We start from the raw sequence: 18,220 nt of genomic DNA, 5'->3' as shown, positions 1-18,220 counted from the left end.
GCATAGAGAATATGGAGAAAGTTTAGGTGGAGGGGGATAATCAGGCGGGCACACTGCACCCTGACAATTCTGGGGTGAGGAAGGGTATGGGGAGGGGAACCAGAACATTCTGCAGCAGAAAGAGGAGTGAATTCACTGGCAGACCCAGAACTCCAGGGGAGGGCGTTGGAAATCTGCAATTACAAAGCCAACTTCTCTCTACCCAGGACCCCAAGAGGCATAGGTACCAGGACCACACAGCTTGGTCCCCCAGGGCAGCTTCAGGTCAGGGTGAACGTCACTCTTAGAGAAGGACCATTCATCAACAGTAGTGCCAAAGGAGTATTATTTTCAGCTTTGCAGGAATTTTCACCGTCACAAATCAGGAGAGCCTTTGGAGCTCACTGAAGATAACAGCTGCGTGTGTGTCTTTTACGGGCTCGGCCCTGTCCTTGGTGATTTACACACATCTCACTCAGGCCCACGTTCACAAAAGGAAACCGAGGCTCAGAGAGGTGATGTGACCCACCCAAATTAACACCCTGGGAAGTGGCAGAGCCAGGCTTGACCCCCAAGCTCGTGTCCTTAACCCACTGTGTTACACGCTGCCCCACGGGACCCATGTGGAGGGCAGGGGCTGGGTCACTCACACGAGGGTCTGGGTAGCTGGGCCGTCCACCTGGGGCCAGGCTGGACAGGTGGGCCAGAGCCATAGTATGGGGCCTGGGCTGGAGGCTGTGTGGGACAGAAAGACCTAGAGTGAGGGGGGCTGGCAGCAGGGGAGGTGAGAAACTGCATTCCCTCAGGGACACCACTATGGGAATTCCACTGTCCCCTACAGGGGACTGGTCATTATAGACCCACAAAGCTGGGGTTAAGGCTCCTGCTTCCCACATCAGGAGGTCCATTAGCCCTGGACCCTTCAGGGCAAGATCTCAGGCTCAATCCTTGCCCCTGATGATCAGTACTACTAGCCCAGTGACCTGGATAAAAGGGCAACAGTCCCACTGTTACTTGTGCCAGCCTAAGTAACTGCTAAGGGGGAGGAATGTTCCCATCCTCGGAGCCATTCATCTTTCTACAGACATCTTTCTACTCCCTCCAGGTCACACAAGCTCCTTCCCCAAATCAGGCCCCTTAGAACATTAGCATACAGGAGAGATGTTAGCAGGCGTCCCACAAAAACGATCATCTAAGTTGGGGGAGTGCTACGTACTCTGCCAGTTTGGGAAAGTCATGGTGCCTACTGGCATATCAGGATAGAAGAAGGTACATAGTAAAGAAATCAAGGCTTCTTTGGCTTAATGCAATATTTCCCCGACGTATTTGACCGCAGAGGATCTTTCAGCATAACATTCACGAATCTCTCCCAGATCGGGGAGCACTGCTTGACGGGGACAAAATTCCCCCTGTTAGAGACAGGGTGACAACGGCCGCTTGCCGAGTGAGTTTCCAGCAGAAGCATGTTGGGAATCTCTGTCTGCCTGTGAAGCTCTGATCTTCCTGCCCCACCCGGCTGTCAGGGAAGGGATGCGGACAGGAGGTCACCTGGGGCGCAGCGGGCAGAAAGTAGCTGGCAGGCTGCTGGAAGGAGCCCAGGAGGGGGCTGCCCAGGGCCCGCATGGTGGAGAGGCGCTGCATGTACTGGTTGGTCAGGATGGCCTTCCGCTCCTCCTTGCGCTGGGCCAGTGCCACGTACAGTGGCTTAGTCCCCACGATGCGCCCGTTCATCTCTGTCACGGCCTTTGTCGCCTCTTCTGGAGAGGAAAAACACACAAAGCCAAACCCTTTGCTGTGGCCACCCTCTGTCATCACCTAAAAGCAAGACAAGACAAGGGCTGCTGGGGGCGGAGAAGGAAGACTCCGGGGGCCACGCTCCCCACCCCCTGGGGGGCCCAGCCCAGTACTGAGGGTACCCAGGAGAAACTGCGATTAAGGGGGGGTCCTCTCTCACCCACACATTTACTGAGGCCCACTGTATGCCAGATGCCATCATCGGATGAATGGATAAAGAAGATGTGACACGCCTTCTGAGCAGGGAGGCATGGCCACTCCCACTTTACAGGTGATGGAAGTGAGGCTCAGAGTGACTTGTCCAAGACCGGTCCACTTGCTAATGAGGGCTGTTCATCGTTTACTAGACCATTCCCCAGAATTAGTGAGAACAGCTGCATTTCAGAATTAATTTTGATCTCTAAATTTTCCTTCTGAAAACATATTCCTAAGCGGTGACGGAAAGTCGGCTTAAATTGTTACTGTATCTGCCTTTGTCCGTGCAGCTAAAATGAAGTGGGATGGTAGTTTGGGACAGGTTAAAGTCTAGGGGCAGGGTTCTTAGGCCAGGCTACAATCTTAAACCTTTCTGTAGGGGTCACTATAATGAAAAATCTGCATTTCAACTACTCCTCGGGTTTTATTAAACTACCCATACAGTTCTTTAGTTCATTTGTGACTTATGGACAAAGTAAGATGCTCTTAAGAGTTATATTTCCTAGGGCTTCCCTGGTGGCGCAGTGGTTGGGAGTCCGCCTGCCGATGCAGGGGACACGGGTTCGTGACCCAGTCCGGGAGGATCCCACGTGCCGTGGAGCGGCTGGGCCCGTGAGCCATGGCTGCTGAGCCTGCACGTCCGGAGCCTGCACGTCCGGAGCCTGTGCTCCGCAACGGGAGAGGCCACAGCAGTGAGAGGCCCGCATACCGCAAAAAAAAAAAAAAGAGTTATATTTCCTAAAGACTCCATGAAAGAGATTTGTATGGAATAGGAAAATAATTTGAATTTGTATTTTTGGTGCTTTATTGTGTTAATTTTCTTTGCGATAGAAACAAAATTCCTTACTATTATGGAGAAAAAAAAAAAAAAGAATGACTCACCTAGCCAGTGGGTCATACATTAGCCACAACTCAAACCTAATGTACGGTGCTGACCTTCCCTCAGGAAGGTCAATGGATAGAATTCTGGGGGTCTGTGAACTCAGATGGGAGGAAAATGGCATCTTTATTTTTACATTAGCATTTCCTTCTATTTTGAATATAGGCAAAGAAAAAATACAGTAGCATTAGCTGTGCTTGTGACTTTGTCAAGAAGAATATTTTCATATCACATTAATTATTGCTGATCTCAAAATCTTTTAGGCTCATTGCTGCTTCACTAGATATTATAGTTTGGTTTTTTTTTTTTTTTACCTTTTTCAGCCATACCACGTGGCTTGTGGGATCCCACTTCCCTGACCAGTAATTGAACCCAGGCCCTCGGCAGTGAGAGCACAGAGTCCTAGCCACTGGACGGCCAGGGAATTCCCCTAGATCTTACAGTTTGATGCCTTAATAAAGCAGAACATATTTTAACAAATATATTTCAATCCAATTGTTTTTTGTAATCTTATGAGTTTTCTTTTATGCATTTAAAAATATCCTCAGAAGGGGTCCATAGGCTTTATGAGATAGCCAAATTTTCTTGGCACAAAAATATTGTCTTAGCAAATTAATAAGAACTTCTGTTGGTAGCTTTAAAGAAGATAAAACAACTAATACTTATGCAGGGACTTCCCTGGTAGTCCAGTGGTAAAGAATCCGCCTTACAATGCAGGCGACACAGGTTCGAGCCCTATCAGGGAACTAAGATGCCACATGCCTCGGAGCAACTAAGCCCATGTGCCACAACTACTGAGCCCACGCGCCTCAACGAAAGAGCCCGCATGCCACAAACTACAGAGTCCACGCACCCTGGAGCCCACGCACCACAACTAGAGAGAGAAAAAGCCGCACGCTGCAACTAGAAAGAAGCCTGCATGCCTCAGTGAAGATCTCCTGTGCCGCAACTAAGACCCAATGCAGCCTAAATAAATAAATAGAAAATAAATAAATAAATAAAATAATAAAAAATACTCATGCAGAGCTTACTATGAACTTAATCTCTACAAAGTGCTTGTAACACTATCATCTCATTTTCAATCACTATTTTATAAAATAGAAAATATATTAAATTTTATAAGTATATATAAACTTATGTAAAATTCCCATTTTATAACAAGATGGTCCACCCCACTGTGCATCAACTCTAAGCAATCCAGATTTTGTACAATTCCCTTCATTCAAGGGGTCCTCAAGGAGGTCAGTGAATCTCCTGAAATTATATGCAAGGTATGTGAACAACTAGATCATTATTTCACTACTTATCGGGGGCAGGTGCTCCACTTGCAGGCCTTTTAGTTCTCAGGACACCGCTAGAAGTAGGTCATGTTGCTCCCATTTTACAGATGGGTAAACAGGGTCCAAATGGCAATGTCACTTCCTTCAGGCTCTACAGGTAGTTAATGGTAGGACTGGGATTTAGACCTACTTCTGATTAACTTTAAAATCCCAGCTTCCAACCATAATACTACACCAAGTATGCATTTGCCAGGAAAGAGGGCCCAGAGCTTTTTATAAATCAGATTTATCAATTTACTCATTGATAAATTTAATCAGATTTCCTGATGCTTAATTCACATGCCCCACAGCTTTCTGTCACTTTTTTGGGGAAAACGTCCTTAACTCAAAAATTATTAGAACCTCTTCCCCAAATACCAGGCTCCCTGAAGGACATTTTAAATTGAATTCAACAGGCAAAAGAACTTCTAGACCACGTCCTAAGAGCCCAACCATCACACCACACGTGCAGGTCCTCAGCCCCGTCACCCACACTGACCTCTCTGGAAAGTCCTTCATTCCCACCCGCAGCTCCCTACCTCCTCACAGTCAAGTCAAACGCTGCTGCCACTGCCACTTCTTATAGGAAGCCCTCCTTCCTGTTCTGCTGAGCTCCCGCAGCTCTGCCTCCTCCACTTACCCCAAGCCCACTCCACCCTACAGTAGATTTGAGTTAGTGACGCATCCGACTTCCCCACTAGACTATAAGTTACTCAAGGGCAAGGACTACGTCTCACTTATTCCTGTGTGCTTCCCACAGGGCCTGGCAAAACAGCAGGTGCTCAAGTATGAAATGAACGAACACTAGGTTTTCTTAAAATTACGTGGGGAGCTTTTAAAATTAAGATGCCCAGAGCTCTACATTCAGTTTTTCTGACTCGGGTGTCTATTTAAGAGCTCTCCAGGGTATTTTAATGAGAAGCCAGGGTTCAGAACCATCCAGGGAGCCCACCGCCCACCCTCATCTTATAGATGAGGCTCGGAAGACATCTGCTCAAGGTCACAGAGCCAACATCACATCTCTGGTGCTAGGAGGGCACACGGTAGCTGTTCAATACGTGGGGAAGAATGAGTGAAGAATGATGCAGCCCAAGCCTCTCATTTTCCAAGTGGGGAAACTGAGGCCCGGAAAGGGGTTATGTCACCAGCCAAGGCCAGACAACAAAAGCCAATGGAAATTCTGAGACACAGATTTCTGGAATCTGGCATACAGTAGGCACTCAATAAATGCTTGTTGAATGAACCTCAGTTACAGTGAGCCCCAGCAAGTCCAGCTGTGTGACTGGGACTGTATTTCTACCCTCTTCCCCTCCAGCCCAGACAAGGCTGCAGATGGACGACAAACTCCAATGGGGTCAGACCCAGCTCCCAAACTCCAGAAGGAGCAGCGCAGCACCAAATCCCTGGAAGCCCCGGGGCGGGGATGGGGGTGTGCGTGGGCAGTGAGGATGGGAGGGGAAGGCTACCGATCCCCTGTGGGTGCCCCCGGCCCTCACCTTGGCACTGGTGATGACTCCATAGGGAGAGAACTCTTTCCTCAGTTTCTCATCATCGATGGAGTCATCCAGGTTCTTCACATACAGGTTCACGCCCTAGAAGGAAAGGATACCTGCTAGATGTGCCCCTTCCCCTCCAAGCCCCAGAATGACTTGGGGTGGGGGGAGGGGCGTACATGGGCCAAGGAGGCACTGGAAGCCCCTCCCACCAAGCCTCCAGTTCTCAGTCTCATGCAGCACCTCTGCACCTCACCCATCACTCAGAGAATCCATCACTTGGAAGCTGCAGCCCCTCCCCACTCCCTGCCTCTCTAAAGCCAAGTTCCCAGAAGCGGGATTGCTGGAGGAGGGAGTCGCATTCAGGGTTGCCCACACACAGACACTTTCACATCGAAGCAGCTGCCCCACAGGAAGCCTGCCCCTCACCTGGTAACGGGTCAGCCGGTCCTGCTTCATCTGCTCGAACCTGCGCTTCAGCTCATTCTGCCGCTCCACCCGCTTCTGGGCCCGGCCTACGTAGAGCAGCCGTCCACTCACCTCCCTCCCGTTCATGTCCATCACAGCCTGTACAGAGAAGAGGCAGCCAGAGGGCTTGGTAACCACCCCCACGAGGCCTTGGCCTTAGCCCTGACCTCCAGTCCCATCTTCTGGGCCCAGACGGGGCCACCTGCAAGCCAGGCTGGCCTTGTTAGCTGAGAATAATTAGTACCAGAATCCAGGCCATTTAAAGTGAATCCATTTTTTAAAAACATGGGACAGAATTTCAGAGTAAACTATAGAATTTAAAAAATTGATTTGGGCTCTACTTGAAAAAGTGAAATTGAAATGTGCAAAGTTTCCCATGATTTAACATTTAGGTCCTAACTGTAACTACACACTGATGATTAGAACAAGGCAACAAGCATAATTCTTTCAAAAGGGCTGTGATGGCATAATCAACATCCTTCATGTTGGGTTTCACAGCACAGAGAACCGTTTTTGCTATGAGGACTTTAGAAATATTTGCTTCTTAACCCTTGATTTTTCTTTTCTTCAGTTAACTGGCCTAAGCCTGCCAGATCCCAAACTGTCAGTGGCTTTGATTGCATGAATTCCTACATCTTCTGCAAGACGTGCAATGTCTTAATCCATAAAGACCTACTGTATAGCACATAGAACTTGACTCAACACACTGTAATCACCGAAAAAGTATGTATAAGATTGGTAAGAATCTGATAAAGAATATATAGATATAGATGTCTCTGTGTAAGTGAATCAAGTTGCTATACACCAGAAAGAAACATAACATTGTAAATCAGCTATACTCCACTATAAAAATAAAGATAAATTATAAAAAAAAAAAAAGGGAGGGAGAGAGAAATTGTTACTAAATTCGTTCAGGGGCGGTGACCCAACCTGGTGTCACATAAAAAAAAAAAAAGACGTGCAATGTCTCTCTGCAATCCACTAATAATGAACGGAATCGGCACTGACTTATCTGCAAAAATCAGACCCATGTGAGTACTGACTCAAAGGTTTGGATTAGACATTGGTGTTAGGGAGGAGAAATATTTGAAAGGGAACTGACTTTTTAAGTGGTCAGTTCATTAGTAAATATTTTCACATAATGAATTGCTTCCCTACCTAGACATGCAAACATATGTAAATATATATAAAAACACTCTGGGAGCCCAAGAACTGCCTGATCTATAGCAGTCTTAAAGGTCATTAGCAGGGAACTTGCCTGGTGGTCCAGTGATAAAGAATCCCCCTTACAACGGAGGGAACGTGGGCTAGATCCCTGGTCAGGGAATTAAGACACCACATGCCAGTGGGGCAGCTAAGCCCGTGCGCCACAACTACTGAGCCTGCACGCCTCAACTAGAGCCCGCGTGCCACAAACTACAGAGCCCACACACTCTAGACGCCGTGTGCCACAACAAAGAGCCTACGTGCTGCAACGAAAGATCCTGCATGCCTCAACGAAGATCCTGTGTGCCACAACTAAGACCCGATGCAGCATAAAATAAATAAATAAATAAAAAATAAATCTTAAAAAAAAAAACCCAAAACAGGTCATTACCAAAGTCTCCAAGACCCTGGAGTCAATGGTTTCCCCTGCCAGCTTCACTGCTCTACTCCATCTTGTCATTTTATAGTTGGGGCAACCAAAGTCTACAGAGAGGGTGGGACATGTCCAAGGAGACACAAGACGTTACCTTTCGAAGGAGCCCTTTACTTAAGAACAAAACTTCAGGGTCAGAAGGACTTGGCTCTAATCCCAGTGCTCTCTCCTCCTAGCTACAACCTGGTGGAACCTGATAACCACAGTAGAGCCCACACTGGTGGGAGGAGACAGGACAGTGTATGCAAAATCAGGTAGCACCTTGCCTGTGGTAAGTGCTCAGTGAGAAGTGGCTGCTATCAAGATGGCCCCAGGATCCAGGTCTCCAGCCAGAATCCACTATGAGCTGAGCTCTCCCATGACCAGTGATCTTAATGGGGCAGGAGCTACGGAAAGAGCTTCATGGTGCGAGGGAAAATCGGACATTATCCCTGCTTTGTTACTCACACTGTGACCTTGTACCATTCACTTGCTCAGTAGATATGTATCTGGTACCTACCAGCAGTGAAATGCTAGAGATTTAATGGTGACATGAGACCCAGCCCCTGCCCTCAGTTCTATCCGTGGAGATCTGAGCTAATGATGGAGACAGACAGGAGGGGCACCTTGTCAGAAGCACTGAGGACAGGAAGAGGTGGCTTCCTAAAGGAGGGAAAAGTATAAGCTGAGACCCATCAATAATCTACAGCTATGCTGTCCAACATGGCAATCACTTGTTGCATGCAGCTACTGAATACTTGAAAAATGGCTAGTCTGAACTGACATGGACTAGAGGTACCAGATTTCAAAGACGTAGTGCAAAAAAGGGACTGTAAAATCTCAATTTTTATCAATGTAAATATTACATCACAATCAATTATATCAATATCACATTGAAGTGATAATTTGAATAAGTTAAATAAAATATATTATTAAAGTTGCAGGGTTTTTGTGGGGTTTTTTTAACCCTTTTTAATGTGGCTACTGGACAATTTTGAACTGCACATGTGGCTCATGTTATATTTCTATTGGACAGCATTGGTCTAAAGAGTAGGGGAGGGGACGTGTTTTGAGAAAACAATATTTTCAAAGTCTTGGAAACAAGAGATAACATGGCACTTCCCCTCCCTGGCCTCAATCCCAAGATCAATTCAAGAAGAGGGTAATGGCTGTCTCAAAGGCCCCTAGTAGCTCCCATGCTGCAAGATTCTATGAAAAGCCAGCCAGCCTCAGGGTATGGAAGCAACCAGAGGAGGCTGAAGGCATCTGCCTTCACCCCAGGCAGGAAGGGCTCTGGCTTGTGTGGACCCATGCTGGGGAGGGACTATTTCCTCCACAGGCAGCTGGAGCCCTCTGCTCCTGATCCCCCTTCTTCCTAGTCCTGGCTCCGCACCTCCTCCAGGAAACAGGGCCATGGGGAGGTTCCTACCTTCTGGGCTTCCTCATGCGTCTCAAAGTTGACAAAGCCAAAGCCGCGGGAGTGGCCGCCATCATCCCTCATCACCTTGACACTCAGTATCTTCCCTAGGAAGGGCAACCTGTCTCAAAGGGGAGTCGGGCAAGCCCTGAGATGTCCCCTCCCTTCTCCCAAGTCTTCAGGAAGCCCCAGGGGACACCCCCGTCCCAGCCCAAGCTGGGAGTAGAAGAGAAGTGATCCCCAACTCCCTTGGGGAACACGCCCACCAAACTGGGAGAAGAGGTCCTGCAGGCACTGCTCATCCACGTCCACGTGGAGGTTCTTCACGTAGATATTGGTGAACTCCATGGCCCGAGCTCCCAGCTCTGCATCCCGCTCCCGTCGGGGCTTGAAGTGGCCAACGAAGCTGTGGACACACCAACAAGGTAGGCAGCTGCCTATGGCTGCCATCGGCCACCCCCATCCCTGCCCCGGCCCACCCAGTAAGCCTGGGTCACTTGAGTCAGTTGCCGCTGGCCTTCAGGATCTCTGTACCCCTCATCAAGGGACTGAGCAGGACAATGCTCCTTAGATGGCATACATCCAAGAACTGACCACTTCCAACAGCCAAGCTTCTATGTTCCAGCGTAAGGTTAAGACGACTTCATTCTGGGGGCAAATGCACCGGATCTCCTACTGCACATGAGGCAGCTGAGTGCTCAGGAGATAAGAGCACAAATTTGGGAGTCACACAGACAAGGGCTTGAATCCTTGCTCTGCAGTTACCAAGCTGTGTGACCCTGAGCAAGTTACTTAACCTCTCTGAGCCTCAGTGTTCATTCCTGTAAAACTGGGGATCAAACTCACATCACAGGGATTTGCTTATTCATTTAACACGTACTGGATGCACTGGGGAAGTGGCTGTGAGAGAACCAGATGTGGTTTATGCCAGCATTGCTGGGGCGGGGGAGGGGGGCACTGAAATCATTAAATACATTATGAATTTTAAAAATTGTTATTTCCAAGTCCACATAAACACATCTAGGAAAGTATCCTAGATTAAGAAAAACAAAGCAAGCATAAGAAAATTTGATGGTACCTGTAAGATAGCGGTCCCCAACCTTCTTGGCACCAGGGACCGGTTTCGTGGAAGACAATTTTTCCACGGACGGGGATGGGGATGATTTGCGCGGTAATGCGAGCAATGGGGGGATGCTTCAGGCGGTAATGCTATCGATGGGCAGCGGCAGATGAAGCTTCCCTCACTCACCCACCACTCACCTCTTGCTGTGCAGCCCGGTCCCTAACAGGCCACAGACCACTACCTGTCCACGGCCCAAGGGTTGGGGACCCCTGATATAAGACATTTAGCACAAACGAGTGATAGCTGACACCAAAAATGGAAGGAAACTGAGTGACAAAGGAAAGCAGGCAAACTAAAAGCTGACAAAGTTAGAAACACACTTCTGGAGAACTGGGAAAATCCCGCCAAAGTTCTCGTTCACTGACAGGAGGCTACCCTGAGAAACTCCAGACAAAATGACTCTGGGTGCATCTCCCACCCCAAAGCTTCCTCCACTGCTCAGTCTCGGGCATGGGGTTGAGCCATCTGATGGGCAGAACCAGAACTGGGGGAGGCAACGGCCAGAGCAGATTCTCTCCAGCATCTGCACCTCAACTTTCCCATCTGTGAAGTGGGGATGATGCCAAACTTAAAGGCATGAAAATGGCAGGCTAAGCATATGCCAACCTTCCTTCCCATCCCCACATCTCAGGAAACAAAAGGTTTAATAAAATTCACAGCCATGCTGAGAAGGCTGGAAAACAGACAAAAAATCACTCTGCCCATTGATGATTTGGCCATTAGCTGTTCCTGCTAGAATTTCTAAAGCATTGCCCCATTTGCTACTCAGAACCCCTCTAATGCATACCAGCGGCCCCATGTTTTACTTGAGGAAAGGGAGTCCCTGGGAGACTGAGCAACGCGTCCGAGGTCATACTGCCAGGAAGAATACCAGCAGCTGCTCAGTGCCAGGCGCCCATTAGACGGTGGCAGTACTATAGGTCCTAAGTCAGTGGCACCATGATTCTGATCCTTTAGCCCTGGCGCCACCCACATCCCACCACTCACACTTTGCGGTCATTCAGCAGCATCCCGTTCATTGTGCTGATGGCGTTCTGTGCAGCCTCGTGGGTCTCAAAATGCACAAAGCCAAAGCCTCGGGAGCCATGATCATCACACACCACCTGCGCCACAGGGAAACAGGACATGAAAAGCATCCAACAGAGAAAAAGAATGGCAACAGCAATAATGACTAATGTCTGAGTGCTTGCTCTGTGCCTGTGAAGACAATGCTATGTCGCACAACAGCCCTATTTTAGAGATGGGAAACGAAAGCTCAAAGAGGTCAATCTACTTGCTTAAGATCACACAGTAGGGAGGGATAGAGTCCTCAAACTGAACGCAGATCTCATCTATCCCACAGACCAGCTTTTAATGATCTTCCTAAAGCGATGGATAAAAGGATTAGATTCCAGCCACCTTCTCCCCTTTCTGCATCTTTGTTTCTAACAGCAAGTTAGAAACAACCCGAGATCCATCAAGAGGAGACTGGTTAAGTAAATTACAGTATATTCATCTTGGTCTGCTGTATGTGCATAGTTGAAGAGAATGTGGTAGATTTCACGGCTGGCAGGGTTACCTGTAAGGTATACTGTTAAGTGGGGGGAAAAAATCAAGCCCATTTGGGTTAAAGTGGGCATCTATACTTTTGGGAAACCTTTTGGCATTTTTTGGTAACATTCAATTGTGTTTCCGCTAACACAAGATGTACATATTTAGGGGAAACTTTTGGAAAGTGAGAGCGAGAGAGACAAAGAAATAGAGAAAGATAGAGAAAGTGAGGAAGAGAGGGGAAAGAAAGAAGGAAGGAAGGAAAGCAGAAAGAGAGAAAGTGTGGGATGGTTATTATTTTTTTTATTTATATACCATTTTTAAAAGGTTACTTTCCATTTACAGTGATTACAGAATATTGGCTCGATTCCCTGTGTTGTACCATACATCCTGGAGCCTATCTTTTTTTTTTTTTTTTTTTTTTTTTTTTTTGGCGCGGGGCGCCTGCCTCTCACTGTTGTGGCCTCTCCCGCTGCGGAGTACAGGCTCCGGACACGCAGGCTCAGCGGCCATGGCTCACGGGCCTAGCCGCTCCGCGGCATGTGGGATCTTCCCAGACCAGGGCACGAACCCATGTCCCCTGCATCGGCAGGCGGACTCTCAACGACTGCGCCACCAGGGAAGCCCTGGAGCCTACCTTAAACCCAATAGTTTGTACTTCCCACTCCCCATCCCCTATATTGCCCCTCGTCCCGCTCCCCACTGGTAACCACTAGTTTGTCCTCTGTATCTGTCCTCTGTATTCATGAGTCTGCTTTTTTTATTATATTCACTCGTCTGCTGTAATTTTTAGATTCCACATATAAGTGATATCATATAGTGTTTGTCTTTCTCTGTCTGACTTATTTCACTTAGCATAATGCCCTCCAAGTCCATCCACATTGCTGCAAATGTCAAAATTTCATTCTTTTTTATGGCTGAGTGGTATTCAACTGTATATGTAAACCACATCGTCTTCATCCATTCATCCATTGATGGACACTTAGGTTGCTTCCATATCTTGGCAGGGAAATTTTTTTTTTGGCAGGGAAATTTTTAAAACAGACACACACAAAACTGTTAATAATTATTTCCGGGAACTAGAGTTGAAAGCGACGAAAGCTTTTTTACTTTATTCCTTTCCAGGTTGTTTAAACTTTACCAATTAATCTATTATTTCAACAGCAAACTTGTTTCAAATTTTGAAAAGACCCACAAACATACTACCCCCATTCTGTGGGGCTCCCGACTCAAGTTAGGACAGACCTCACGAATGGGAAAGGTCTTCAGTTCACAGAGTTCCTGTCCCTCTGGCTGAACTTGCACTAAGACCCCTAATGACCATCTCATGGGGTCCACAGCTCCACTCATCCCTGCAGCCACCACCCCGGCTCAACTAAGTGACATTTTCTGCCTCGACCACCACCCCAGCCTCCCAACCCAGCTTCTGGGCTGACCACTGGGATGCTTTTTCCAAAATGTAACTGTGATCATGTCCCTCTGGGAAATAATCTCCAGTAGCTCCTATAATCCACAGAACTATACCAACTTGGCATTTGAGGCTCTCCAATTGGCCCTTCACAAGTACTGCTTCCTAGTCCACACCCAACACGCACCCCTCCAGCCCCAAGCAGGGTCCCTCTGCTTTCAACTCAAGCCCAGGCCTGTCATTCAGATTTAATCACATTGACTGGGTTCCACTCTGAGCCAAGCACCTGCTAAGGGCATCACATACTGTTATATTTGTCATCAGAACCCTTCCAGGCAGTTCTTAACCTCTGAGCCCCAGCTGCCCGATTGGGGAAAATGGGAATAAATGACTTGTCCGAGGTCGGCCAGCCAGCAGAAGTAACTATTTGATTCCTGTAGATGCTTAATGGGATGCTCGCTACTCTTTCAAGGGCTATCTATATATACATTCACAACCACCCTAAGAGGTAGGTTCTACCACTGCCCCCTTTTATAGAGGAAACTGAGGTATGGAGAGGTTAAAAAACCAGCCCAAGGCCACACTGCCAGGAAGTGGAAGAGGCAGGATTTGAACCCAGGACACTTGACCCCAAAGTCCAAGGTCTGGCTGACTATGTCATGCTGACTCTCTGCTCGGTAGGCTGGGCTGACCTTTGAACTTGAGTGGCGTGACCCCAAGCCTAGTGGAGTTCCACAGTGCCTCAGAAACCTTTCCTCAGCCCCAGGACACTCTCCTTTCTGGGTCTTTGACTCCCCGGATCCCCATGCATTCCCCTCAGCCCAATTTCCAGCTGTTCCTAAAAGTCTCACCATCTCCAACCAGCCTGAGAGCACTTGGTAGCACACAAGGAATAGTTTTAACACAGAGGGTGCCATCACTCCCAACCTCTCCCCCTACCCCTGCCATCTCCCCAGAAGGGTGGACACGCCAGAGGCTATAGGGTAACTGACCAGCCATACTCATAAAACCTAAAAGCAAAAACCAGGGGACCACACTGAATGCCTCGTATCTAACCAGGCCCATAACAGGGCTTCATTAGGCCTGCAAAGACTTGCCTGAGTCTCACAGAACTTTCTGTCCAATCCTCAGTGGTCCAGAGGAAGCCTCAAGGCCTGGATAACGGGGACAGACATACTCTTCCCTGTTAAGTTAGCTTCAGCTAAGCCAGCAAACCCATTGGTTCAGATCCTGCCTTGGCCACTGACCTCCCACCCCTATAATATATAACTGTGAACAAGTAACCCCAACTCTGAGCCTCTCTGCCCTCCAGGGTAACTCCGGGATCTTCCTATTTGCGTCTTAAGAGGCCATTTTGGGAAATTCAGTGAGGATGTGTATGCAGAAAATCTAGCACATAGAAAGTTCTGGATAAATCTGCTGTTATCACTGTAAGAACCTAGCACACAGTTAAGACTCTCTCTCTTTTCCATTGATCCTCAAAGACAGGAAACAGCCCTTTCTGTCTATCATGGCATGCCCTTCGCAGCTACTGCACCTCCTCCAGTCTGTTTGCCCCTCTGAGTCACAGGGATATCCCCTCACTCACAGGGAGGTGGTGAGGCCTCACTTGAGAACTGCAGGACTGTGCCTGGCACATAGTAGGAGTCAAGGAAGAGTTCTAACACAGAGGGTGCCATCACTCCCCATCCCCCCTGCTGCCTCCCCAGAAGGCTGGACATGCCAAAGGCTGAAGGGTAACTGACCAGCCACCCTTATAAAATCTAGTGGGCAAAACACCCAGGGTTAAGCCCTGTCAGGACAGACTGATGTGCTGCATGGCCCCTGACCCTCAACTACAAAGTCAGAGAAATGACCACAGCCCTTCCCAAATGATAATACAGCCATTAGCTCAACAAATATTTATTGAGCACCTACTATGTTTTCACATCTCAGGTACTTGGATACAGTGGTGAATAAGAACAAGATCCCTACTCCTAGGAAACTTCCATTCTATTATAGGAGAAATGTTACAAACAAGGTCTGGTCCATTGCCATCATGTCCTTCCTGGATCTACTTGCTTTGTCCTATAATTTCTACTGCCCTCTCATTCTGAATTTGGGCTGTTCGCATGACTTACTTTGGCCAGTAGAACGCAACAAAATGACAGTGCGCTAGTTCTGAACCTAGGTCTCAAAAGGCCAGGCGAGCTTCCACTCTGTCTCCTGGGACCCTGCTACTGCCATGAGAATAGCCTGGGCTAGCCTGCTGGAGGATGAAAGCCCACAGGGAGGAAAGCCGAGACGGTCCAGCTGACAACCACCCACTCCCTAGAAGCAGAGCCATCCAGCTCTCAGTGGGCAAACAAAGGAACCCAGCCAAGAGCCGAAGAACTGCTCCACTGAACTCAGCCCCAACCGCCAACGAGCGGAATAAATCACAGTTGTTGACAGCCACGAAGTTAGGAGGTGGTTACACAGCAAGAGCCAATTGATATGTAGGTGACCACTAAAACTGAGAACAACTACCATTCAGGTGCTTGCTGAACCTGGATCTTTACCGATGAGGTGCTGCTTGGTATCCCTCTACCACCACACAGGTGTCTAACACAGAACCACCCCCGCAAGAGGCACACCCACCTTGCAAGAGAGGATGTTCCCAAAGGTGGAGAAGGTGTCGTACAAGGCCTTGTTGTCAATGGAGTCTTCCAGGTTCTTGATGAAGATGTTGCCGACACCCGACTTGCGAAGTCCTGGGTCTCGTTGGGACCACATGATGCGGATGGGCTGGCCTTTGATCACCTCAAAGTTCATTGTGTCCAGTGCCCGCTCCGCTGGACAAGAGGAGAGAAAGGAGCTAGTGAAGGGGATTTTCTTTCCCTGAGCCCCAAGGAGCGTAGTTGGGAACTGAGCCAAAAAAGAAAAAAAGAAAAGAGCCACTGTCTAGGTCTCACTTGGGATAAGAGCTTGAAGGCTCAGGAGGGATAAACAGAAAGAATTCATGTGTGTGGTGCTCCTCCCACCTTCCAGGTAGGATGTCCTTCAACTCTTCACCATAATGACGTGAGCAGGAATTCCTATCCCCATTTTACAGAAGGGCAAACTGAGGCTCAGAAAGGGGAAAGATCAGGAGGGTCCCTATGACAAGGGTGGCAGCAGTTTGAGGAAACTGAAGCTCAGAGGTGCTGAGCAGCAGAGTTGAGATTTGATCCCAAGGAAGTATGGCTTTCGGGGAAGTGAACATCACCTCTCTGAGCCCACTTCTACACCTTTAAAGAGGGGATGATGATAATATTACCCACATTTCTACATCTAACAAAGGGAGAGAATACCACCTGCCTCCAGGTTGTCAGACAGACTGAAAATTAAATAAGGTGTGCAAGGCACCTTGTACTTTGTGCCTGGCACAAAATAGGTGTCTGGTAAACAGTAGTATGTCTAAAAACAACAGCTTATGCCCATCCTTCTGCCAGGTGGTATGCTGTCCCCTGCTTCAGGGACACCTCTGGTTTCAGAGGGTTTGGAGGGGAACTGTGGAATACTCAGTGGGCAAGTTTCAAGAAGTCTGGGTTTTCCATCTAGTCCTACCATAAACACCCAGGAGTAAAATCCTTCTGCTGTCTGGAGCTCAGTTTCTCCATCTATGAAGTCTGGCAAAAAGGTCAGGTTGTACAGGGCTTGGAGGAAGATGGCAAGAGGCAGTGGGTGGGTAAAGCAGAGCAGAAGGGAAGGCTCCCAGGAATCCAGCTCTGCCACCTGCTGGGAAACCGGCAGAACCACCACAGCAAACTCCTAGATCCTCCCAGGAGACTCAGAGTAAAGGCACGCCCTTTTGGACTTGGCTGGGGCAGGTCTTTTTTGGTTATGTTTCTGGAGTCTTACACCTAAACGCTGTAGTTACTATGATTTTTCTTGGGTTAGCACTTACCGAGGGCTTACAATGTACCACGTGATACTGGAGCCACTTCATAGACAAAGCTCTCCATTCCTTCCGTGCTACTGGGTAATAAGGCTTAGCCCCACTTTACAGATGAAGAGATGCCAAGCGTGAAATCTTGCTCAAGCTCGCACCCTAGTGGCAGAGCTCCAACAAAACCCTGCGCTCTAATCTCTCTCCTCTCCACTCAACAACTAGCTGACAAGCCCTGATCAATCCTATCAGCTCTGAGAAACGGGTCGTGGAGCCTGGAGCGCAGGCAGCTTTTCTCGGTTCCCGAAGGTGGAGGCGCCTGGTGCAGACCTCGGGTCCGGCTGCCGGGAAAGGCCACAGCCCGAGGCCGAGCTCTCCCGGCTGACCCGCTCATCACCCGTGCCTTCTACGGCATCTTCCTCACCGGGTGCTTTGAACTGCTCATCCTCCCAATCACTCTATAAAGCAGGTACCACCCCCATTTTGCAGACAGGCAACTGAAGCTGAGAATGATTCATTTGCTCAAAGCCGCACAGCTGCCGGCTTTCTAATCCCAGGTCTGGCTGACCCCAAAGCCCTTGGCTGTTTTCACTGTCTTAACAGCTCTTCCGGAAAACGGAGCACCAGTAAAACACAGTAGGAGCACACTAACTGCTAGTTCCTGTCTCCGGGGTCTTTCGGAGCCCCTTCCAAGGCCTTGTATCTCTGGACCTCAGTTTCCCTGGCTGCAAAATGGAAGATTTTGCAGGAGTAGCCAGAGATGAAAGCGCGCGCGGGTAGCTGGGATGCTGTCTGCCTGTCTGTCGGTGGGTCAGTCCGCCCCCCTCCCCCAGGGGCTCACCGTCGGCCGGCTGCTGGAAGTTGATGTAGGCGTAGCCCAGCGAGCGGCGGGTGGCCACGTCGCGGCACACGCGGATGGACAGGATGGGGCCAGCGGGCGAGAACTTCTCGTAGAGCATGGCCTCAGTCACGTCGGGGTGCAGGTCGCCCGCGTAGAGCGAGGCGAGCGGGTAACCCGGGCCGCTGGAGTTCATGGTGGGCGCGCGGCCCCGCGCTCGGCGCCCACGTGCGCTCACCCCGGCAGCGGGGGCGCGCGGGGCGGCCGGG

General features: G+C 49.0%; 1 protein-coding gene across 1 annotated transcript; it reads right to left on the bottom strand.

The window, feature by feature from the left end:
- Positions 1–1,715: 1,715 nt before the first annotated feature.
- Positions 1,716–18,147, bottom strand: PABPC1L (poly(A) binding protein cytoplasmic 1 like). The gene is made up of 8 exons (XM_007464781.1): positions 17,955–18,147; positions 15,844–16,037; positions 11,274–11,389; positions 9,430–9,569; positions 9,176–9,270; positions 6,090–6,227; positions 5,664–5,759; positions 1,716–1,736 (listed from the first exon to the last, which is right to left on the bottom strand). Exons 1-8 carry the CDS (start codon positions 18,145–18,147, stop codon positions 1,716–1,718), a joined length of 993 nt encoding a protein of 330 aa, XP_007464843.1.
- Positions 18,148–18,220: the final 73 nt, after the last annotated feature.

Source organism: Lipotes vexillifer, unplaced genomic scaffold, assembly GCF_000442215.2.
Source record: "Lipotes vexillifer unplaced genomic scaffold, Lipotes_vexillifer_v1.1 scaffold53, whole genome shotgun sequence".
In the NCBI taxonomy this organism is placed as follows: Eukaryota; Metazoa; Chordata; class Mammalia; order Artiodactyla; family Lipotidae; genus Lipotes; species Lipotes vexillifer.
This window is presented reverse-complemented; position numbering and strand designations above follow the sequence as displayed.

Coding starts and splice junctions, on each gene's coding strand:
- PABPC1L (XM_007464781.1), bottom strand. CDS start 18,147: ATGAACTCCAGCGGCCCGGGTTACCCGCTCGCCTCGCTCTACGCGGGC. Junction 16,038..17,954: donor CTTCCAGCAGCCGGCCGACG/GTGAGCCCCTGG, acceptor CCTCTTGTCCAG/CGGAGCGGGCACTGGACACA. Junction 5,760..6,089: donor ACCGGCTGACCCGTTACCAG/GTGAGGGGCAGG, acceptor CTTTCCTTCTAG/GGCGTGAACCTGTATGTGAA.